The sequence below is a fragment of the Macrobrachium rosenbergii genome, chromosome 18 (assembly GCF_040412425.1).
Source record: "Macrobrachium rosenbergii isolate ZJJX-2024 chromosome 18, ASM4041242v1, whole genome shotgun sequence".
Classification (NCBI taxonomy): Eukaryota; Metazoa; Arthropoda; class Malacostraca; order Decapoda; family Palaemonidae; genus Macrobrachium; species Macrobrachium rosenbergii.
In genome coordinates this window covers 6,433,145-6,458,990 of record NC_089758.1, presented here as the reverse complement: position 1 = coordinate 6,458,990, position 25,846 = coordinate 6,433,145, and the positions used below count along the sequence as shown (strand labels likewise).

General features: G+C 37.5%; 2 protein-coding genes across 7 annotated transcripts in view; one reads left to right on the top strand and one right to left on the bottom strand.

The window, feature by feature from the left end:
• Positions 1 to 4,883, top strand: part of Spt-I (serine palmitoyltransferase subunit I) — a 38,998-nt gene extending 34,115 nt beyond the window's left edge. For both annotated transcript variants that reach the window (XM_067120208.1, XM_067120209.1), the window contains exon 11: positions 793 to 4,883. In XM_067120208.1, the coding sequence (XP_066976309.1) occupies positions 793 to 960 (168 nt within the window). In that variant the 3' untranslated portion in view covers positions 961 to 4,883. The remainder of the gene's footprint in view (positions 1 to 792) is intronic.
• The window catches only part of IFT43 (intraflagellar transport 43), a 184,481-nt gene that overhangs the window by 119,112 nt on the left and 39,523 nt on the right, over positions 1 to 25,846 (bottom strand). For 4 of the 5 annotated variants that reach the window (XM_067120212.1, XM_067120211.1, XM_067120214.1 and 1 more), the window contains exon 3: positions 9,295 to 9,312. The exons of the other annotated variant lie outside the window; for it this stretch is intronic. In XM_067120212.1, the coding sequence (XP_066976313.1) occupies positions 9,295 to 9,312 (18 nt within the window). The remainder of the gene's footprint in view (positions 1 to 9,294; positions 9,313 to 25,846) is intronic. 5 annotated transcript variants of the gene reach the window in all.

Sequence of the window (25,846 nt, the reverse complement as noted above, 5' to 3'; positions counted from 1 at the left end):
TTACTAGATCGTAAGAGTTTTAGCTTAAAATTGCGTTTTTGACCATTTCGGTCGAGTCAAAGTTGACGAAGGTTGAAATTTTGGCAGTTATCGTGGTTTATATGAAAATATTTCGAAACTGATAAAAGCTACAACCATGGGTTGTATTTTGCTGTATTTTACATGAAATTGCGCACATTTTCATATATAAAACTTTATGTAACGGCTAATATAGAACAGTGCAAAAATTACAACAAAAAATGAAAGAATTTATGAAATTTTCGGCTGAGTTACGCCCGTGCGTAAGAAAAAAGTTTTTCAAAAATTCACCATAAATCGAAATATTGTGCTAGAGACTTCCAATTTGTTGCAAAATGAAGGTACATGATTGAATATTACTAGAATGTAAGAGTTTTAGCTTACAATTGCGTTTTCGACCATTTCGGTCGAGTCAAAGTTGACGAAGGTTGAAATTTTTGTAGTCGATGCGATGGGTATGTCCACTCGGCACCCAACAGACAATTTTAGTCGACGTATGATACGTCCAATAGGTGTTTAAGGGTTAATAATGTTTTACATAAAACAACTTTATGTTAATAATAATTTTATATTTTTTTAAAAATTTTATATGAATTTTTAATATTATTAAGAGTTTTCCTTGTAAATGTGGACTTTGTAGATTGCATTCAGGATGTTTAGATAGTTAGGCCACATTTTTGCAATATGGATAAATTTTTAATCATTTGTCATTCCTTTTAGTAATACCAGTAAAATAGGCTTCAATGAAGTTTTCATGTTGCTTTTCCATTGTAGGCTGAGAAGTATGGTATAGCTTTGACTGTAGCAGCATATCTGTGGGATCAAGAAGCCAATCCTCCACCCCCATCAATAAGAGTAACTGCCAATAAGGATTTGACCAAGGAAGAAATCAGTAAAGCTTTCAAAGCGCTTCAGCAAGCAATTGATGATGTCATAGAGTAACCAAAGGTATGTTGTATGGACAAAGATCCATCAGTGCTTGTTGGACAGTTGGTGCTGTGCAGTTAATATAGACAGTAATTTTTGGGCAGTTTCAGCTAATGTTATTTGCAAGGATCTTCAGTGATTGGACATGACACTAGTTACTCTTCTCATACACAAAGCCTCATTTTAATGAGCAAGCTGTTGGCATGTAAACAAACCTAGCATTACCTGGTGGTAATTGAAGCATAGAACATATTGTGCCTTTAAGATTGCTTAAAAGAGAAGATGGTTTTGTGAAGAAATATCTCTTAAAAAAAAAAATGCTGAATTTCTGAGTATTATGCACTCCTCAACTTCTTAAGAGCGCCATAAGCTTAGAGGCCTATGTAGTTACAGGGTATCTATTTTGGTATTGAATAGTCCTATTAAAGTTCTTCCCAAATTTTTCCATTAAAGTTCCATGATAGAGTTTCAGAAGGTTTTATAAATTTTCTGTGCTTTATAATGCCAAAGAATGCAGAGATATTTATATTTTCTGACGTCAGGCTGATCTGTTATTACAACTAAGGATACAGTTGCAAGTACAGTAGCTGTGTATTTCAGTCATTTTATTTCTCAGTTGAGTTTATGTAGAACATTTTATTATAAGTGTAATACGCAAGTAGTGTTTAGAATGATAAAAGCTCATTGAATATGGATGTGCCTTTTGTGATATAGTCATATTTTCTACTTCTAATCATGCATCAACCATTCCATTGTGTATCAGGAATGGCCCATAAGGACACTTTTCAGTCAAGAAAATTGGATTCTCAATTAAATGAAGAGATTATAACTGTCTATATTCACTAGCAAAATTGTCAATTCTTTGGGTGTTTCCATAGTCAGTGAATGAGTGCTAATATGCTATTTTTGAGGCATGTTTCATTTATTGTAGCATTTTATTCCATCCATAGTCAATCTTTACAGATTATTACATATCCAGTCTTGTCATTCCATTATTGTGTGCATAAAGCAGGTTCCATGGTTGTCATGTTTTTTGTCACAGACCTCTTGTACCTAATGTATTGTACCTAATTTTCATCACGCCTACATAGTTATATTATCCTTATATCAATATATTCAAGTGGTTCACCTGAGATCTTTTTTCCATGTCAACTTATGCTGTTTCAAGTTACAGTGTGTGCCATATGTATTTCAAAAGTGTAAGGATTTGCCCTTACAATCTTGAGTCCCTGTCTCCCAAGACAACTGGCTTATGGTGTAGACTGATACTTGACTTCGGCTTTTAGAGTTTCATTGGTAATTAGAATGCCAAAGAAAATTTACATTTTCTTCAGAAACTCTTGGGTAATTTATGTAACATATATACCAGTATTAATTATACTATATTGTTCTAAATCATTTAGTATATGCATATCAGTAGTTAGAGTTGTTTGTAATATTCCTTTTTGACTCATCATGTAGAGTCTCTTCTTCAACATGTGCAATAGTCAGTTCTTTACAAATATGCTTTGGCTAAACTACTTACAATAACATTGTATAGTCTTTTGCAGTCAGGAAGTTCATTCATTGTATTGCAGTCATTCATTATGTTCAGGTACACCAACTTCAGTAATTGATGGTCTTGACTGGGAGAATAGGTTCAGTAGTAATACATGGGAATGGCATATTTTGTTCAGTGTGCTTTTGCCTACATTTGAAAGAGATGCTGACACAAAATACCAGGAGTACTTTAATGTTTGTGTTAAGTCCTTACTTGCAAAGGAATAAATAAATTTTTGCAGAGATGAGGCTTCAGCTGGTGATTTTGTCAGCTTTTGTTAGAATTGTATCCATTGAGTAGAAAAGGGGATTATTATCCAAAACATCAGATTTTACTGTGATCTTAAGATTTATCTTTAGGTTGAGAGATAACGTTTGCACTTATCTAAAGGACTATAGTATGATTACAATGATATCTTACCTGGTAATTATTTTAATTAACTGTTAAAGATCTTTAGTGGTTTCATTACTTTTTTTTAGACCCTTTCTGTGTATGGAAAAGAGGGATGTTTATGTAGTGTTTACTTTGTTTGTGTGCATAGGATATTTACCAGACCTAAGGAGGTAAGTTGTGTATAATATTCAACTTGTATATAGGCTTTCTATTTGTTAATACAATGTATGTATGGTAAACAAATATTTTTTTATATGGAATTTTGTTTTTCAGAAGTAAATTATGGGACTTCTTGCTTCTGCAAAAATGTTATATTTCATTGTTTTGGAAGGTGAAACTTAATTCTGGAAGGAGCGTATGCTACAAAATTTACTTTAAATTTTGGAGTAAAAGAGTAGAGTTTTAATCCTGAGTGTTTTAACAGGATTTCATGGAAATCCCGAGTGTTTTAACTTGATTGCATAGATACGTTTGTTAAATGCAAAAAAAAGTAATTAAGAATGACAGTATGGATTTGGTTAATCTAGTAACTAGTTAAGTAATGATTAGGCTTTGGCCACGAGATGTAATTTGTCAGATGGGTGACCTTTTCTGGTAATAGCTTTTATCTTTTCACATCTGGAAAAAAAGTATACCAGAAGCATGTAGCAGTAGTTATTCTTTTTGTATCACTCACTTCGTATTACTATTTGATTTCTTTGATAGATTTATAATGAGGTAATTGGGAGTTCATTATTGCTTGGTTCAATTGAGATTGGTTCTGTATTTCTTTTAATTATTAGTAGAAATAGGGAAGGTTCTGAGAGCTTAAACCATATAAACTTTTTGAAGGCCTCAGAATTCAATGTGCATATAACTGCATAAGCTAGTAACTTGAAAACGGGCAGTTATTTTAATCTACTTTTAAATAGGGTGTGCACTGTTCATATATTTTTTTATTTCAATTTTGTTCAGTCATACACTCTCATGTTAGTGAATTATTAATTCTTATTCAGTTGCAAGCTTACACTGCACATCGAATTCATGCATGGAGAAGAAATTTGAAAAGATTTCTTTATTACTTTAGTGATGCACCTGGTCTGTAAAGAGAATCAAGTTTTATAGTTTTGAGTGTAATTACTTTACGGTCTGAATGTTATTGCTGTCCTTGTTGGGTATTCACATTTTTGTCATATTGTACTGTAAATGGTAAAAATCTGAAAATGTTCTTACTATGGAGAGAAATCATTAGAATATTCTTGTAAGTTTTTTATTTTATCTATTTATGAATGTTTTGTTTAAATTTTGTCAAAATGTGGAGCTTATTGATGTGCAGAATGGAGAAGTAAATAATCAGTACTGGATCAGTGGTAAAAATGATTAACCCATGATTGAATCAGTAGGATGACAGTGAATAATGTCATTATTAGTGGTATGGAGAAGTGAATTCACACTTCACCGTTGTTAATAATGAGTAAATCCACAAAGTACAATTGGTATGGATTGGAGAATTTACATTTAATATTAATGGTAAAGATTGTGAAATCCATAATTTAGTACTAAATTTCAATATCAGTGTTATGGAGGAGTGAATTCTGGTATTTTTTGCGCAGATTGATGTCAGTGCATAAATTTTCATAGTTTCTCAGTCTTTACATTGCCAGAATGTCAAGGGCTCTTGTAGGTTACAGAAAATGACTAATAAAGGCACAACTTTGTAATTACTAGCTTACAACTCCAGCATTTGTGTATTGCTGATAACATAGTAAAAGCACATGATCAGGAGAGAGAGAGAGAGAGTACACTGAATGATGCATGGAATATGTTACATTCATGGTATGGTGGATGACGTATTGATTTATACATTGTACACTTTTGTACAGTACTTCATACTTAAGGGGGTTCTTTTGTCTTACATAACTAAAAGCATTATTGCACATGTTCATCACATTGTCAACCTGAGCAAAAGGTTTAAATTTTCTTTTGTTCTCAACTGTAATTCTTTTGCAATGAACTATGTCTAGAACTTGTTATTTTTTTATCCTTTACTTACAACTGCTGTCTCAACTCAGATTCTTGGGACTGCAATATGGATGACAGACACCTAAAATCAAGTTGAAATTAAGGATTTAGACCTGGTTGATCTTATAAAAAAATATGCCTGGCCTTCAAAATCTCTTGAATGCCTAAGTCTAATTTCAAATATTTTAATTGTGTAGTTGGAAGTTAAAGAAATGATAATCTTAAGATACAGAAAGTGAATAATGGTTTCTGCATTCCCTTTCCATAGAAGATTTACCAATTAAGAGCACTCTGTAGGATGTGAACATATATGGGATGGGTTTCATTATAATGGAACTTTTTGTTTTATATACAATACCTTCAGTTACATCATTTTGTTTTTCAGCATTTTTTTTTTTTACTTTATGCTGATTTTTGTTAAAAATGAAAAAAACAGGTTTTGACATGGAAAAACCTATTTTTGGTAGTCGCTGTTGAGTCCTCAAAGAGTTACCTTCCATGGTCTACCAGAGCTACATGGTGACCAAACTAATATCAAAGAATTCCCTTCTAATTTAGTTGGTCTTTTGGCCAGGTATTGTGTCATAATGATTAACAACACGTGATGGAGTATATAATGGACTCAAAGATAAGAAGGCACTTTCCCTAATCTTCAGCGGAGCTGAACCCAGTTTTTCGAATGCCAAAGAACCTGCAAGAAAGAGAAGTGACTATCGCGCAAGAAAGAGAAGTGACTATTGCGCATGCACGTCTGCCCTCTTGTTTACAACTGGGCCGTTAAAGACCAAGGAGCCATTACTCTCTGTTGGTCAATGCAGGATGACCCCTTACCCAAATCCCATGCCTTTTCGTCAGGGAAGTGGGATGGTTTTGAGGATTCAACAGCGACTACCAAAAAAAGGTTTTTCCTATATCAAAACTTGTTTTTTGATAGCATAGTCGCTTGTTTCGTCCTCAAGGAGCTTTACAAAGAAACTGACAGGTGATGAAAAAGGCTTAGGCTCTCAATTTTTAATCCCAACACCCCAAAGGAAAAAACATTTCTGGGCTGAGGTCAAGCCACAAATTTCAAATCCCATTCTTTATTCCAAATACTCTTCAGGTTTTGGTACCACAAATTTACGTTTTAGGATGTAGTTCTACAGTGGCCTACCTTAGCATGCTGGGTTTGGTTGCAGTACTGTCGCCCTTCTCCCAGCGATAGTTATCATACTCACCATCAATAAGACCCCTGGTTTTCTGCTGTAGCACCTAGGTGTTAGGACTAACCATGCCACCTACTGATACGCAGTGTAGTCAAATTTGTTCTAGCATGTGGCAATAATTTAACTGATGACCACCTTGTACATTTGGAGACTTCTTCGAAAGAGACATTTCTGAAGAAGGTCAATGACGTACTTGCTTTCCTAATATCATGTGACCTAGGAAAAGAGTGGATTTGCCTTTTTAATGAGAGACACTACAGGCAGTCCCCGGTTATCAGCGATCCGGTTTTACTGCGCTTGTCTGGTGACGACAATAACTGGATTTTTGGCGCTGACCACCGTTTATCAGCGCTGATCCCCACTTATTGGCGCTGATAACTGGATATCAGCGCCGATAACCAGGGATCAGTGCTATTATCGCTGAATTTTGGTTATCGCCGATTTTCGGTTATCGTCACGCTGTCGGGAACGGAACCCCCACCGATAACCAGGGACTGCCTGTACAGTCATTCTCAGCCCCTGTAGGGAGAATGGTTAGTTTGTGCTGGGGTGTAGGAAAATAGGACCCTCTGGGATGTTTTCTTATATGAATAGATTTCTTCCTTAAAGGATCTTCATTCTTGGCCAGGAATGATGGGCAGGGGACAATAACAATTGATGGTCAGCTGTTTGCGTGATGCATCCTCCCTGTCTAAGAAAGCCCAGTTCATTAATACGAGCTCCTGATGCTAATGCAATCAAGAAGATTGCCTTTTGTAGCATGTGCATTGTGGCTGTATTGGGTCTGCTGAATTGAGGGGTTGTTAGAAGTCTAAGCATCTTGTTCAGGGGCCAAGTAATTGGAAGCCTTTCAGGAGCGGGCCTTTGTAGAGCAAAAGACTGCAGAAGGGAAGTGACAACTCCTATACTGGAGTCAATCCCGAATCCATAAAGCAAGGGTCCTGTTAATGCAGCCTTGTATGCCATGACTGCTGTAACCGCAAGGTGTTTGTCTTCCATACGGACTGGTATTGCCGGATAGATATCCATAATTTTTGCACTAGGTACCTAGCAATGTTGGGTGAGTAATTTTCATGATAGATATTTTAAAAAATCCATACATGAAGGTCTCGGGTCAGAAAGGAGGATACGTAAACGACTCTCCCTCCTACTGTCTGGGATAGAGCAGCGGACGATAGTGGAATTGATCTTTTTGTCCGTTTTTGAAGAAATAGGAACCAATGTCTGTTTGGCTAATTTGGGGCTATTAAGTAAGCTGATCCTTTGAAGGTTAGAAGTTTGCTCAAAGCCTTCGTAATCTGGGACAATGTAGAAAAAAGATATCGTCCTCCCCTTGTTCCAGTCTTTAGGAAGGCATCTCTTGCTGTTGCTTGACTGTCCAGATTTGGAGACACATATACTAGGAGTTTGTGATTCTCATATGTGGCAAACAGATCCACTTCCGGTTGTGGAAGTGTGTTGGCTATTGTTTGAAAGGAGTGGTTATCCAACATCCACTCTGTTGAGGCTGTCATTTTCCTTGATAGAGAGTCTGCCATTACAATGAGACCCCCTGTCAGGTGAATTTCAGACAGGTGCTACTTCCTTGCTTGCACCATCCAAAGGACAAAAAGACAGCCATCAGTTCCAGGAAATTGATATAAGAATTCCTCAGAGTAGCCAATCACCTCCCTGCCACCTTACGATCCTCCCAGTGTCCTTCCAATCTGTCAACGAGGCATCTGTGTGTATTGTCACTCATACAGACGGAGAAGTCATAATTCTTTTAGACCACAATATATGTCACATAGTATGTAAGAATAAAAACACCCCTTCCAAAATATTCGTCCTCTCAGGTTGAAACTCGAATTCCTGTTGAAAGAAACATATCAACATATTAAAACCTGAAATGGTGTTAACTGTCGTGAATATCCCAAACAGAAAAATGCAAAATGGGAAAATTCATCATGTAGACATCGATTAATTTCACTGCCTCCCAACCAGGGCTTTTCCCCTCTAAAGTCTGGAAAAGATATAAATGTCACTGGGCGATCTTACTTACTTTTTCTATGGCCCAGATAATGAATCTTCATAGTGGTTGTTTCTTTAAATACTACACAGGCTAAAATATGAATGGAAGTACAATAAAAGGAATGATGGGCTGCAGCTATGGGCCGAAGGAGGGCTGCAAAGAACAACCTTAAGTAATGCCTAAAGTGCACTGCATTAGGTGCACTGATGGTACTATCCCCCCTACGAGATGTTAATCAAATAAAGTTAGGCCCAGGGCATAGAATTTTGTTCAGTTTCCCACATTTCCTATGGGTTTATTCTTACTAAGTACCTGAAATCTTATTAAAAAATTTGAGGATAAGATATAATGATGATTCGGCCCAAATTTCATTCACCATTTTGTTTCCTAAACTTGATATTCGATGTCAGTTGAAAACTAGACAGTTACACATTAGTTTCAATCGACCCTTATTTCCTGCTGGAAAAGACCTCAGAAGATCTGCGCATGCATGTACCTACATGTTTAAAATAAACAAAAATTGGGAATTGTTTTCAAATTTATAATTGCATTGTATTCCTGATCCAGGGGAAGTGGAAACTGAAAAGAATAACTGTTTATGTTTTACATCTAGGGCATAAATCGATATGAAAAAAAAAAATTGTTACTTAAGTGCGACTGTGGTACTTTTCGACTGATTGGTAACACGGGTTACGGGTACTTGTTGAAAATAAGCTCATGAATTTCAAACCTGGGCTACACATACTGGCAATAATCAATGAACGAAGGAGATTTATGTATCACTGGTAAAGCAAGATTGATTTTGTAACAACAAAAGTCCCCCTTTCATGGGAAAAAATTACTTGTAAAACTTCTCAACAGAGCCAGCCATATGAGAGTTAGGAATCTCAACTCAGTGGTTTCACTGAACCTAACAAGAAATGAGAAATCTACTAACCTTGAAAAAAAGAAGAAGTAAACAACAGATCACTCCATGGTGCCCTACTACTACTACTACTACTACTACCAACAGCTACAAGAATACTGTGATCTGATGAGGGAATGAACTAAACCAGACATCAAGTACAGGTAAATAACGTGATTCTGATTTTCCGGAAACACTGCTAATGTCTTCAATCCCTGATCCACAGCCCAAAGAAGAAAACTTCTCACCGTTCCTTGTCAACGTAACATCGTGGGAGTTATGCCAGGTTACTTACCATCCATAAGTCGTCAACCTGTGAAGAGAATGCAGATGTGATAAAAAAAATAAATGCAAACTGGGACCAAATAAATTTCACAATTCTTCAAACTCCGAAGGAAAACAATCAGTTAATAGGTAGTACAGACAATTATCTCAGAATTCAAAGCAGCCCCAGTGTAACCTGAGGTAAATGAACTTGTTGCCCCTCCCAGCATTGATGAACATTTGAGTAACAAACGAAGTATGCAGCAAATAATCATGAATTTATACCAGTGCAGAACAAACTAGATTCATTTAGATAAAAAATATAATAATAGCAAAACAGTTAGAATCACCATAATCTAACATTCCCTGCCTAAATTTCAATTCTTAAATAAACAAACATTAACAGACTCTCTACTAGAATCCTTACAGACAAACTACATCTGACACCAGAATATGATTCCAATCACCTGTCTCCAACATATTGGGCAGTTGAACAAGTTGGTTCATTTAAACTAATAATTAACTTGGAACAGCTGTTTATGTCTTGATAAAGTCACATATAAGGAAGCACAAAGCCCTAAAATTTCAGTAAGTAGCCCTAACATTACACATTTATTGCAATAGCTACATAACCCCTTGTTATATAGTTAATCACCAAACTTGAACTATAATGCCTGTTTTGCAAAATTTAACAACTTGATTACCACAACCATTACTGCACGACTTAAGCACACAACCTCACCCAACTGGAATTAGACTGTCAACTTAGTCTGCTTAAACAGAACAATGATACCAACATTTTTCCTAACACCCATAGCATTATGAAAAGTTGTTTTGATGATTTGTGTGTTTCTGTTTTACCTTTCGGATTGAGATTAAGGTACAGTATCATAATTTTTTTTCATTGAGAACACAATATTATGGTTATAATTTTCAAACAACTATTGATTTAGGCTTTATGTTATGCATTTCACAGGCATTGATGAATAACTCAAGTGACCCAGTCTCGAAATGTGGATTCTTAAACATGCTTTATATGGATGTCCAATTTTCTATCAGCAACAAAGATACTGGTAATATTTACATCATATGAATTCTTGAATTCTGTCAGAATCGTTGCCATTTTCAGATTATTGTACCAATTCATTAGATATCTACAGGATTTTGTCAGTCTGAGAATTAAACTTGAAGAAGAATACTGGGAATCAGATGGCAAGATATAGTTGGAAATGATACCAAAAGGGAGATTACGGATGTTTCATTTGTAGCTGTGATTTTGACGAAAGGGATATGATGGCTAGACTAGTACCCGATAGTGTTAGTTGGGCTCCCGTGGGTAACAAAGTTAAGTATACCTTAGTTTAACCAGACCCTGAGCTGATTCACAGCTCTCCTAGAGAGGGCTGGCCCGAAGGATTAGACTTATTTTACGTGGCTAGGAACCTATTGGTTACCTAGCAACGGGACCTACAGCTTATTGTAGAATCAGAAGAGTAGGAAGATCCAAACCCACTTGGGTGTGAATTATGAGAAGGGAGGCTGGATGTGAGTTGAGATTTGTTGAAGACAAAACACATGAACAATATGAGTGGCAGAATTACAGACTTTTGCATCATATGGTATTGAAGATTATTATGAATTCATTAAATCCACACTTTTCTGGGCAGTTCTATGGTTGTTCAGTATGTTTGCCGAATTGCCTGATTTATAATAGGATACAGGCATTAAGAGTGTATCAGTTGAAATGCACAGGGGCAGAACCTCAATTTAATTGTCCCGAGCATTTAACAGAAAATTCACACCAAATAACTGACAATATTCAGCTTAGCAGGAGTCTAACCGCCCTGGCAGAACATGGAAAATCTAGGATTGGTACCCAGTGGGTCGGTACTTCATTACTGATCACGACTATGGTTTATACTAAAAAAGCTTAGACTAAAATTCCAATAACCTGAGAGGTATTTGCCTATTTTAAACTTGTATTGTATTTTGTACTTGAAAACATAATTTTCCCATGTTTGTTTAATTTGAATGCTTCTGACATTAGTTTCAATAGCAAATGAGTACTTTTCGAGACTAATATCCTACAATTTGGAGGGCCACAGTAAGAAAGCAAGGGTGAAATACAGGGACCTTAATCCCGTTGATATGTTTTTTTCAGAATGATGTAAGTTTATGGATCGTTTTCAAATTTATTATGCACTAAAGTAAGGACCTGGTTACCCTAGCTTAAGTTCGGAATGGTTGGTTAGGGCATCTGCTAATAAAACGAACGTCAGAAACGTTCAAAGAGTAAAATCCTACTTTAAACCATTTTCACATTTGGGCCTTGAAAATGTCACTTTCCTATGTTTTAATGTGAGCTTTGAACATTTCTGACGTTCGTTTCAATTGCAGATGACCTATCCAACCACACTCAACCTAACCTAAGGTACAGTACCAGGTTCTTTACCCTAGTGCGTGATTTTGTGCGGTTGGTCAGGTCATTTGCGAACGTCAGACACTTTCAAATCACACATTTACACATAGGAAAGTGATATTTTCAAGTCTAAAATGTGTTAATGTTTTAAAGTCATAGACATTGCGCCTGCCAGTAAATAACACTTGCCCCTACGGAGGTTTGTCTTCTTTACAGTGGCATCCACCAACAATGCCAAGGGTTATTCTTTCTGTGGGGCGAGAACTTGCTTAGTTTTCATGCGACTGCAACCCGAACGTTACAGGATAATAAACCAATTAACACATCACCGACAATGTAGAATATTTCAATCGCCAGTGACCCGAACTGACACATACACGGACGTGGCAGGTAGCTACTATTTCAATAGGGACTGACGTGGTGGGTTGCAAGGATATCGGAAGCACGGTCTACGTAGAGCGTGATCAGAAGTAGGTAAAAAATCATCGCCGAGGAACTGGAGAGTTTGCAAAAGCTCTTGTTAATGATATGGTAATATTATTTTTGTTTCCAATGTTAAAATGACATAAACTAAATCGTTGCGCTCTCATTAAAAAATGACAATACAATGAGTTGTCTCAACAACTCGGTTTAAAATGAGAATCATGACATGTGGGGGATCTATTGTCGCCGGTTTTTTTTTCTACTAATAAATAAGGCGATGCTTCGAATCACCTTACGGACTGTTCAAAGAGCAAAGAACTCGTGCTGGCATGCAGCCGATTTAATCTTCGCTAACAACGACAAATTATCTTCATTCACAGAGGGTCAGTTACTTGACTTGCATGATGACCGTTGGTCAAACTAAAGTCAGAATTATAAGAGAGAGGAAGAGAGAGAGAGAGAGAGAGAGAGAGAGAGAGAGATGCCAGTTACGATACAGTTTTCAAGTATGACATCGATCTATAACGAGACTATTAAGCATTGATGATAAACTGAGGTCGAGGGAGACAGGAGACTTCGAACGAACACTCTTCTATTATCGTCAGACGGTTCTCAGCCAACGCCTAATGAAGAGGCCTCGAGCTTCTTGGCTGCATTCTTCTCTCTACACCCTCTGCCTTTAAAATGAAAATTTCAAGTAAGTGAAGAGAATTTTTTAACGATACGGCGCTACTGTATATATTTCGTATTTGCATAAGCTTTTGTAAGTTACGTAATGTCTGAAGGTACAATTTGCTCATATACGTATATGGTTTCTGTATAAATGGAAGATAGATTCTTTATGACCTCAACATTTACTGACAACGCGCTTGAGAAAAGTCTTGTTTGGATTTAATTTTTAAAATCTCTGGGCACAAAAAAAATCAGAATTGGAAACAAATTTATAAAACAATTCTTCAGTGTATTTCGGACTTGCTTTGTGATATCGAAAAAAAAAAGATATCGCTGATGATCTTTTCCGTTTAATATTATTTTCGTTTTGTAGCGTAGTGTTTCGAAATGGTTTGAGAAAGATGCCTGAAGGCAGCTTTGAAGCTGTATGCGAAACACGTTCGAAGGCCCGGATGCGCTCTGACAATCATAGAATTTGACAGCTTAGTTTTGGGATGATGCTCAGAAAATGCCTTTGTGGATAATGATTACGATCAAACAGAAAACTGTTGCCAAATCATTATATCACAGATCTAGGAAATTGTTAACATCATAACTGGTTGCAGGTGTATAACAGTAAAACACGGGAAACAAAAATTAATTATTAGAATCCATTTAGTAATTGCTTATGAGCAATATTTAAAATATTTTTTCTATTTACGTGGTAACATGTTTAGAGAAAATTTTTACATGGTAACATGTTTAGAGAAAATTTATTCCAATTACCATACAACGCTTCTGTCATTCTTTTGTGCAGAAGCTGGTGGACGCACGGCCCACTGCCACAAACTAGCCCGGGCCTGACGAAAACAAGAGAAATAGTGGGGAGGAGGAGTGTTACGGCTTGACTCCGAATGAATGGGAATTTCAGCTCATGGAAAACGATGTTTCTATTTTGTGTTCCCATTTCTTCCGCCGCCGCACACAAGCTCCCAGTTAGCTGACTGAATTCCCTTTTGCGAAATCTGACAAAATGCTAAAATGTGTCCCATAAATCTAATTCATTGATATCAACTTTTCATTAAAAAAATATTTGTATCCGAAGTTTGTGGAGGAAAGGGTCAGGGGTGGGGGTTGCGTTGGTTTTCAAGGGAAATCGAGACAAGATAGACCATAAAATCTGCGCGCACACCATAAGCAGTGTTCTATGTTTCCATAGCAGCTGTGGTTACCAAACTACAAAATGCAGATGGGATATTATCATATCAACGATGGATGTTTGTCTAAAAAAAAAAGGCACGATACGAGAAGAGAAACAAAAAAGACAAAATTGAAGGCATAATAATTCATGAATGAGCAATGTCATTGCCTTGTATTCACAGCTGAAAAAAAAAACTTGACTGAGACAATGCTTGTAATTTGTAAAACTCAAAAGAAAACTGGGAAATCGACAGTCAGAATAATTGTCTGCGTGGCTAGAAGAATTGTTGCTCAATAAAACCTGAAAGTGATAAAGTATTGCAATGAAAACATTTACCAGTACGTCTTGAGTAATATATCGTGAGTTGTAATTTAGGCAAATTTGTATGCCTTTTCTGTCCTTTTTCTGAGCACATAAACGTTCACTCCAAGAGCTGGTGGCGTTGCAAAATAATTCGCTAAAATCAGATTCGAAACAGAAACCATTTCTTCGGGACAAATCCACACAAAAGCCACAACAGCATCACATCATTACTCTACACATACTGCCACGTTCAGTTCCATTTGAATTAATCGCTCGCTCATTCATTCTGGAGGTGGCAAAACTTCAACTGGTTATTTCTAACATTCAGGTGCGCCGTGGCTTGCTTCTCTCCCCTCCTTAATCTCAAAGTATTCCTGTTTATAGAATGGCTATAAATATATTCAACTCCGCCATTGGTACTGGGAAGCAGTTATAGAACAGAATATAGAATTTAGGTCAAAAGCCAAGCCCTGGGACCTATGCAGTCATTTAGCGCTGAAACGGAAACTGACAGTAAAAAGGTTTGACAGGTGTAACAGGAGGAAAACCTCGCAGTTGCACTATGAATTAATTGTTAGGAGATGATGAAAAGTAAGACTGAAAAAAGAGAATATGAATGGAGGTACATTAAACGTAGTGAAAGGGGTTGCAGCTAGGGGCCGAAGGGACGCTGTAAAGAACTACGTAATGAAAACAGTGCACGCAAGAGGTGCACTGACGGCGCTACCACCTTATGGGAGATGGGAAGGAGCTATGTTCAATCCCGTGTGTACAGACTTCGGTGAAATTTGCAGGTAAAGTCATGAGCTGACTTTCTTGAGAGGCTTGACTTTTGGAAGACAAGGCTCTAAGTCGAAGTTTTGTTTTCGTGGAAACCATCTCGTCGATTACAAAAGATGGCGATTTTCTCTAGTTTAAACGTTACATATAACTGTGGTGTTTACCTCCCGGTGCATGTTTATCGGCTAAGCATAGCAAAACCATGTAGTCACTGTTGTATCAAGTATATTTATTTCTTTACTCTTCAATCCTGAGCGTTTTGCTGTCTGTTCGCTGATTTAGCTTTTATTTATCAATTTGCTTTTATTAACATTTTATTCAATACGTATGTTCTTTTTCTTGGTTCATATGATTTCTTTACTTTGAATAAATTGATAATGATATTTTTACATACATATATATTGTTTGCGAACAAAGTTACAAACTCAAAACAGCCCGGCCGAACTTTTCTAGTTCCGTGTCACATAACCCGAAAGCGGCGTCATACCAGCACCTTTCCGGAAAGCTTCAGCATTTGGCGAAAAGTGTTGTAGCAGTAACTATAGTATTGACGGCATAATAAAACTGGCGGGTGGCGGACATCGTGTCACACCGCAACGAACATGTGTGCTTTATTTCAGCACCAATACTAAGAAAAAACAAAAACCACTAAATGATGATGTAAGCGTGGTATCAAGGTACGGAAAGCTGATAAGAAGGAAATGACTCCGTAGCGACTCAACGACCTTCACTTCGATTTCATCAAAGACTGTCGGACCAGCTCTCGCTTGATGCATTATTCCGGAAGACTGAGATGCCAATATATGAGGGCTAAGAAAAAACACGAATCTATTAACACACAATTTCAGCTTTTTTTTCATCGTGTGTGTGTGTGATATACTTGAGCGAGGAATGCACGGTACCTGAGAGAGAGAGAGAGAGAGAGAGAGAGAGAGAGAGAGAGAGAGAGAGAGAGAGAGAGTGTGTAATTCCCTTTAGGTGTTATACCTTCAACTGAGCTTTTTGAGTGTGGAGTGAAAATTATTGGAGGGCTGTATATATGTTTGAACACAAGCACGCCCGCACACACACATATATATGTGTGTGTGTGTGTGTGTATGTGTCAAATTCACTATACTTTGAGAATAACTGATAAAGTGCTTCTGCGCCAGCCACTATTTGAACCGTGGCCTGGTTTAAATACAACGATAGACAGTGGCTGATAAAAATTCACACATATGCGAGAGCACACATACACATACACAATACATACACACACACACACACACACACACACACATATATATATATATATATATATATATATATTACATATACATTACATCCCCTCTGATATTCCACCACTCAACTCTTTCCTGTGCTTTATCTTCCACAAATCTCCACTGATCTCCATTATCCCCTCTTATGGCTCTCATCCCCCGCATGAGGTGCACTGACGGCACCACCCTCCTATAGGGAAACATAAACAAATAAAATAACTAGTCTTAACAAGACTGCCACATTACTACTGTTTCAGTATATTATCAATATTCTTATCATTGATAAATTCTTTTCTATTACACATGTGACTGTGTTGATTATTTCCTTAGTAATCAAGGTGATGAGATCTGACTTGAGCAAACTGAAAGAGATGGCAGAAAAGGCTAAAGAGCAAGAAAACAAGGAAGGCTAAAGAGTGCATGGGAAGAAGGACTGATAAAAGTAGACGAAGACCCAGAAATATACAGAGACAGAAGAATGAAACACAGAACAGAGGAATGGCACAGCAAACAAATGCACGGACAGTACATGAGAGAGACAGACTAAAGAACTGGCCAGCGATTAAACATGGCATTGGCTGCAGAGGGGAGAACTCAGGAAGGAAACAAAAGAAATGCTAACAGCGGCACAAGATCAGGTTCTAAAAACCAGATATGGCCAAAGAACAATAGATGGAAATAAGATCTAACCCCATATTGCAATATGAAAGACGAGACCATAAACCACATAGCAATTGAATGTCCGCCACTTGCACAGAACCAGTACAAAAAGAGGCATGATTCAGTAGCAACAGCCCTCCACTGGAGCCTGTGCAAGAAACACCGGCTGGTCTGCAGCAATAAGTGGTACGAACACCAACCCGAGGGAGTGATAGAAAACGATCAGGCAAAGATCCTCTGGGGCTATGGTATCGGAACAGATAGGGTGATACGTGCCAATAGACCAGAATTGACAAAATCGAGAAGAAAGTATCACTCGTCGATGTCGCAATACCATAGGACACCAGAGTAGATGAGAAAGAAAGAGAAAAAATTTATAAGTATTAAGACCTGAAAATCGAAATAAGGTTGATATGGGATATGCCAGTGGAAATTGCACCCATAATCATAGGAACACTAGGCACGATCCCAAGATTCCTGAAAAGGAACCTGGAAAAACTAGATGCCGAAGTAGTTCCATGACTCATGCATAAGAGCATGCTATTAGAAACAGCGCACATAAACAGTGATGGACTCCTAAGGAGGCAGGATGCAACCCACAACCCCACACTATAAATACCACCCAGTTAACTAGGATGATTGGCATAGAAAACAAAAATAATAATAATAATACAACGGCATCCAGATGGCCATTCTGTTTAATGAAGTTTGTTTGAAAGAGGATCTTCTTCCGAAATAATAATAATAATAATAATAATAATAATAATAATAATAATAATAATAATAATAATAATAATATTATTACTATTATTATCACATAAATAATAATGAAGATAATAATGATGATGATAATAAAGTTCAGTACCAACAGATAGCAATAACTAAAACTCTTCGTCATCAGTGACTTGAGGTATTTGTTTTGAAATGTGAAATCATTTTGTTGTAATTAATTGTAGGAGTAAACCAATGGAGTCTAGTCTGTTTCACTGTGCCTTTGGCCAAAATTCGTAAATCTCATTTCCCTCATTTCAAAACTCCAGGCAACCCCTCTCTGCCTTCCCTAAGGCCGTGAGTTGCGTTCGAGCCATCGTGCACTCGAGATTTATGGCGGCATTCGATCCCCGCTTTGCACTTCGGCGCCGCTTAACGAACTCTATTCAGGTTGGCGGTGAGCTAAGAATTCCCCGAAAGCAGATGAATGGTTAATCAGCTAGCCATAAATTCAAGTTGGTTTTGTTGAAAGGTGAAATATTCATTATTATTCCAGTTCCGAAGGAAGAGAAGCGTGAATGCAGACCCAAGATGTAGTGCTACGTTCGTTATGCAATTGCGTATTCAGTTCAGCTATGTCAAGGATGGTAGTTTAGTTGCTTTACACGTTAAGCAATATGATTCATCTACGATCTTTTGAGTGGCTTATTGAGAATGTCAGCCATAAAAGTCCATCAACCCCTAGACTTACCCGGGTTGGTACTATTTGTTAGGTCTTAACAATTGGCGGGACTTCTCTCAGAGGTAGCTGCGTATTTAATTGGCTTTATAAGCTGGCAAAATTAATTGTAGACATACACACATTCAATATATATATATATATATATATATATATATATATATATATATATATATATATATATATATATATATATATATATATATATATATATATATTCGATTGAAGTTATGGAAGATCTGGATGAAGTCCACAGGAGATTGACGAGATCTAACAATCTTTCGTGTAACATGATAGATATATGAATATAAGTACCTTGGATTTACCCTTTATTAAGGTTAATTTTGAACCTTTTCTACATTCTAAAGAAGTAAGTCATAGTGTGTGTATTTGTATTGCATGAATACAGGTATAAACTGGCGCATGTCGATGTTCTTTTGCTATGAATTTTCACAGCTACTTACAGCATACCTAGTTGTATAAAAGTGCATATGAACAACGATATCTCACAATAACTAATGAAGGCTTTGAAGAAAGGAATGTGATAACAGAGCTGTAAGTAGAAATGAGACAGTAATATGCTTGTGGGTCAAAAGAAGACTCACTGCGGAATGCCATTAGCCCCTCTCCCAGAATGAGTCAGTAGTATTGCAAATCCATCTTTAATCTGGAATGAATGACGGACGTGAAATGCAACTGGCACAGGATAGTGATCTGCATATAAGAGGATTTCGACATTTTTGAAGAATAGATTACTGAAATACAAAAGAAAACATGAAAAGGAATGTAGTATTTCGCTTCGCTTATAGATTGATTGATTGATTAAGAAATTGAGGTCTTGAAGACCAAGGGCCGAAACCCATCAGGATTATTTAGCGCCGTAATGAAGGTGAAATGTATAAATCAATGATATGACTGATAATGAATAGTAAAGTTCAGTGTTAAAATATGAACGTAAAAAAATGAAGAATGATATTGGATAGAACCAACAAAAAATAAATACATATTGAACTTTTATATTCAAAATATATACTTAGTGTATAAAATAAATATGACTAAAATCTTTATTAAATATTGTAAGATCATATCTCATTATAATAACCAGATTCTTTCAGATAACCCATAAGGTTATCTACCTCAACGTCTTCATTTAAAATTTCTAAAATAGTCTTCCCAGTCAGTAAGTACTTTGCCCTAAGGCGATTAAATTTAGGACAGTGCACCAGCATGTGCTCAACGGATAGCTGACCACCACAGTGAGCACAAACTGGGGCACTGACTCCCTCAAAAATATAGCTATGAGTGAAGCGGGTATGGCCAATCCTAAGCCGTGTTAGGGTGATCTCAAATCTTCTGTTACGATTAAAACCCAAACTCCAAAAATTGATACTTTTTCTAATGTTTCTGTACTTCCTATTTGTGGGTAAATTGGGGAAAGTCCATCTCTGCTGCCATTTTGTACGACTATATCGTCTGATAACTGGACGCATATCCAAGTGTGGCACCTTGTTAGTTAAGAAATCGCATATTGCAGCATCCTTTGCTTTACTATCAGCCACTTCGTTCCCTTCTAGACCAGTGTGCCCAGGAATCCAACAAAATTTTACTGATTTGTGGCAAACAGAGAGATAAAACAGCCATTCCTAAGCCTTTTGAATTAAGGGATGGGTAGGGTTAAACTTCTTTAGGGCTTCTAAAACACTCCTTGAGTTACTGTATATTACTGTGGATTAAATTTCTTATCAGATGCATGATTTAAAGATAACTTCAGCAGTGAGTATGGATGAGGAGTCTGATAACTTTTTTATATACATTCCCCTCACACACCACTGCACATCCTACTCCATCTTCCGAATTTGATCCGTCAGTATAGATTTTCCTTTCATTTTTATGCCTCTCATCATGCCCCAAAAACTTGTTTCTGACTTCTTCTGATGGACGATCTTTCTTCTTTGCCTCTTTAATGCAGACATCTATTATTGGAATAAAGCATGGAGGGTTAGCAGGATGTTTAACTTGTAGGATAATCTGCGTTTTTATGCTTTCATCCTCCAGTTCACCCAGCTGTCTGATTTGAAATGGTACTGAAGATCTAGGTCCAAAAAGCCTTGAGTCACACTGTTTTAAGATCTCAAAAGAAGGATTCTCCTTAAAGCTTTTCAGCCGCATTGTGTCTCAGACCTAGCTCATGCCTCCTTAGATCCAGTGGTAGCTGATGGGAGTCTACATAAATACTTTCAATGGGTGAAGTTCTAAAAGAGCCAGTGCAGATCCTTAGCCCCATATTATGCACAGCGTCCAATTCCTTAAGTTTAGTCTTTGAAGCAGATGAGTATACTTGGCAGCCATAGTCTAAAGTAGATAAACATACTGCATTATAAAGCCTTAACAACGATTTCTTATCAGCACCCCAATTAAAATTAGATACTACTTTTAAAATATTTTGTGATCTCTTCACTTTCACTTTTAACTGGTCAATATGATTATTCCAAGTGAGCTTTTCATTAAATACCATTCCTTAAAATTTTACTTCAGTAGAGTAAGGTAAAATAATTCCATTTAAGGTAAGAGGTGGAATGGTTTCCTTAGTTCGGCGTTTGCAGAACCGAACAGCGACAGTTTTAGATTCGGAAAATCGAAATCCTTGCTCAATAGCCCACTTGCTTATTTTATCGATGGCTCTTTGCATGAACCTGCCAGTAGATGCTGCATCATATCCTGTGCAGTACAGAGCTAAATCATCTACAAATAAAGAGCCTTTTACTGGTGGTGATATCTTTTCTAATACTCCATTAATGGCAATAGCAAAGAGAGTGACACTAAGGACACTACCCTGAGGAACTCCCTCTTCTTGTAAGAAAGGTAATGATACATGATTCCCAACTCTTACCTTTATATATCTTTCTGATAAAAACGGATTTATAAATCTGATCACTTTTCCTTTAATGACCATCTTATACAACTTTTTTATAATACCATAACGCCATGCGGTGTCATATGCCTTTTCCAAATCAAAGAAAACTCCTATCGTTTGGCTCTGTTTAGCAAAACCTTCTTGTATTTGGTTTGAGAGCCAGAGCAAGGGATCTAGAGTAGATCTACTTTTCCTAAAGCCAAACTGGAATGGAGAAAGCAATTTATTTGTTTCTAAGTGCCATACAAGTCTGGTGTTAATCATCTTTTCCATCAGCTTACAAACACAACTGGTGAGAGTTATTGGTCTGTAGCTGCTGGGTAAAGTAGGATCCTTGTTTGGTTTCTTCACAGGGAGGATTAATAATAATTTCCAGCTCTTAGGAATAATACCAGTTTCCCAGATTTCATTTATTATGTCTAAAAGAAATTTCTTTGGCTTTTCTAGGAGATGTTTCAGCATTTCATAGTGTATTTTATCTTCACCAGGGGCTGATGGTTTGGTATTCTGCAAGGCATCTTTGAGTTCCTGCAGTGTAAATTTTGCATTATATGGTTCAAAATTGTTTTCACTTAAATCAAAAGAAATCTGGGCATTTCTAATGCCTTGGAATTCTACAGAATAGTTCTCACTACTCGATATTCTCGAGAAATGTTCTCCTACTTTTTCTGCGACCCTCTCTGGTTGGGTGATTAGGTCACCATCCATCTTAAGGGTGGGCAGAGGTTCAGGGACAAACTTGCCATTTAGTTTTTTAATTTTCTTCCAAATCATTTTGGATGGTGCTTTTGAGCTAATGCCACTAATGTAGTACATCCATGACTCTCTTTTTGCCTTTTTAAAATATTTATTTTGCTTGGCCACAGCACGTTGGTAAATAACTTTGGCCTGGGCAGTTCCACTCCTCTTGTACTTTTTGTAGCATTTTCTAGTGATCTTTCTGCAGGTTTTGTTGCTTCCCTTTTGTTGTTGGAATTGAGGCAATTGCACTGTTGACGGTGGTGTCATTGAAGTTATTATATGCCTCTGAGATGGATGGAAATGATTTTACATTCTTGTCCATGAGAACACACTCACTAAATTTCTTCCAGTCTGTTTCATCTGCCTTCCATTTGGGAGATGGCTCAGAGGGCTGATTCTTAACTGTTTTTATATGAATTGGGAAGTGGTCACTCCCATTTGGATATTCATTTACTGACCATTCATAATCAATGTGAATACTAGATGAGCAAAAGCTCAGATCGATAGCTGAATAAGTATTGGAGTAGATGTTATGGTAAGTCATGGCTCCATTATTTGAGTACAGTGATATTTTGATCATCCATAATACCCTCCAACATCCTACCCTTGGCATTTGTCGTGTTCCCACCCCATATGGGGTTGTGAGCATTAAAATCACCAAGGAGGAGGAAAGGAGTAGGAAGCTGATTGATCAGTAAAAGAATATCATTGTAAGTGAAATCCAAATCAGGAGGAAGATAGATGGAGCAAACTGTAATTGGCTTGTCTATAATGAAAGTTACTACTACAGCTTGGAGATGTGTACTAATTGATATCAAGGACAATAATTGCTGCACCTCCCTTAGCTCTATCTCCGAGTGGTGGTGGAGAATTATATATGCTGTAATTTAACCCAGGATTATATTGTGTGCTTCCAAGCTTAGTTTCCTGGAGACACACAATACCTGGGCTATGGTCATGGAGCAATGCCTTCAGCTCTTCACTTGGAACCCTAAGACCTCTACAGTTCCATTGTAGTATTGACGTGAAAACTATTTTTTGGGCTTGGTGGAAGGCCCTTTGAATGGAGCCCTCTCATTTACTCTCATTTGTTTATTATCATCATGAGATGATTTGGAAAGGACTGGTCTTGAGAGGTTTGGTTTATTATCTGTTGACTTACTGGTGTCATTTTGTTTCCCTTTCGTGTCAATTTGTTTAAATTCAGGCTGGGGTTCTTGCATCGAGCTTAGCACTTCGAATCTATTACTAAGTGATGCATGTTTAACTGGAGGAGAGGATGGAGGGGGAACGTCTCCTCTTTTGGTGCTTTTGCTCCTCAGTCTCCATTAAATCAGGCAGAGGCTCTGCCTGAGACAATTCCAAGGTGTTTGGGTTGAAGTGCCATCTTATCCTCCTTGGAGGCTTGTGTTCTAGCCTCAACAAGCCGAGCACCTGACCCAGATGGCTGGGCCACTACCACAGGGGTTGATGCACCTGCTACATTAGAGGGTGCTGCTACTGCACCCCTAGTGGTAGATAGGGGTTGTGGCTTAAGAACTTGAGCATAGCTCCTAAGTTGTTGTCCTGACTGTCTTTTTTGCAAAAATGATACTTACATGCTCTGGCTTTATTTAGTGCACAAATTTGTAAATTTCACAATTTTTGTTATTGAACTTATGTTCCAGTTGACAATTAACACATTTTGCTTTTCTATTACATTCATCATCATGATGGACACCAGAGCAGTTTATAAAAATTTTATCATTTTTGCAGTTTTTTGATGGGTGGCCAAACTTAAAGCAATGATAGCACTGCATTGGTCTTTGCTGGAAAGGACGTACTCGTATCCTTTCATTTTCAAATATGACACGAGAAGGTACTTCAGAGTCTACAAAGGTTAAAATGATCATCTTGGCAATAGCTGCCTTTTTCACTCTGAAGTGGGACTCATTTCTAGAATTTCTTCTTCTGTCATGTCATAAAGGTCTTTATCAAATAGTACTCTTCTCCCATAACTAAACTTACGTGGGGCTTGATCTTCGTAATCATTTCATAATTTTTTAGGTCCAACAAGGTCAGCATATATGCTCGGGTTGTGCATTTGGCACGAATAAGAACGGTGTCCTTCCCAAAACGAGATATATCACCGCTCTTTATTCCTCCCACCTTTTTCTGAAGAAACCTGCCAAATTTATAGTAGTTATAATTTTCATCCTTGGCTGAAGCTACCACCCACATAGGAGGTTTAGGAGTCCTTGCTTCTGCATTCTGCTTTCTCTCTGGTTTATCCTGAGCCCATTTAGATGGCACATAAAAGTCCATGTCTCTGGGAACTTTGTCTGTTAAGGCTCCTCGTACTGTAGCTTGACCTATTTGTATGGCACTTATCATACCACTAGGCTTTAGAGCCTCATCATGGCTACTAAAGGCAACCCACGCTTCCCATTTAGATTTAATATCAATAAAGTTCATCCTGTTTCTACAACAGTTCCAAATTATTTCAGAGCTGTCGAGATCATTTCATAATCACAACAGACTGCTAAGTCTTCGATGTGGAGTATTCTCAAATTTTTCACTCAACCTGGCTGAGTTGAGGATTTAATTTTGGATGAAGATTTCTTAGAGAAGCCCGTGTCCTTGCTTGAAGTCGTCATCAATGAAGCATGCCTTGAGGGTCCAGGGGAGGGAAGTCAGGAGGGGATCAGGATATTTGTTATTACTGCTTTTTGTCAATTCATTTTTCGAGAAGTCATCAACATTTGAAGAAATTTCATTCCCCAAGGTGGGTGCAGTGATAGTCGAATCCTTATAAATGCTAGACATAAAAGATCTGAGAGGGGTAAAAAAAAAATAATAATAAAAACTGAAAACCTTAAAAAGATATCATCATCCTTTCATGGGGTTTATTCTTCCACCAATGGCACAAGTGAGAACTGACTCCCAAATGTCCGCGTCCCTACCCTACCCCACAGGGGATGGCACAACATGATTGTAGTGGCCCAAGTGTAAGCCTACCCCGCTTGCTAGGACCGAAGGTATTACGAGAATACTATCATCCCCACTCTAATCGTCTTATGGACAAACCGGATAGAATGCCGAGAGTCCTATCCCCAGAAACGGACACCCCCCCCCTTGGAATCCGTGGTCCAGCCCTAAAGAATAGTTCCGCATGATATCTCTAAGGTCCGAATATTATCGGGCAGTTGATGGTCCTACCACAGTTCCCACTATTTAGCTTCGGATATAAACCCAATCCCAGTTAAGATATCTTTTCCTGTTTATCAGGTCCAATAAATTTTAGCAAAAGCGGAAAATTCCACAAAAATTAATTCAAAGAAAAATATAATGGTATATGGGACTCTTGGACTTAATCCCGGGAACAGATTCCTGGGGTTCAAGAGCCCCCCTCACCAAGTCAAGGTGGTCCCAAATCGAGGGGGTTCGCTTCGCTTATGGATGTGCCTAGACTTAGAAAATAATGGTTCGAAGAGTCTGCCCAGAACAATCTGCCAGGTTGGTATCCGTGAAAAACAGTCGTAACTAAACCTGAAAAAACCGGTCCTGGTCAAACATCGTAATTTAAGGCTCGTTATTTAATCATCCTTTTGGCTTGAACTTTAACAGTAATCTGTTGCTGGTGGCGGTAGTCCTGCAAAACCTCTTGTTAGTTTTCATAGTAGTTTTTCTAGAAGACAGTAGCGTCAACCTGAAGCTCATTTATTTCTTCGGCAAACCAGTCAAGAACGGAAACAAAAAAGAAAGGTTTTCAGATACGGATATCCTTTATCAGATATTCACGG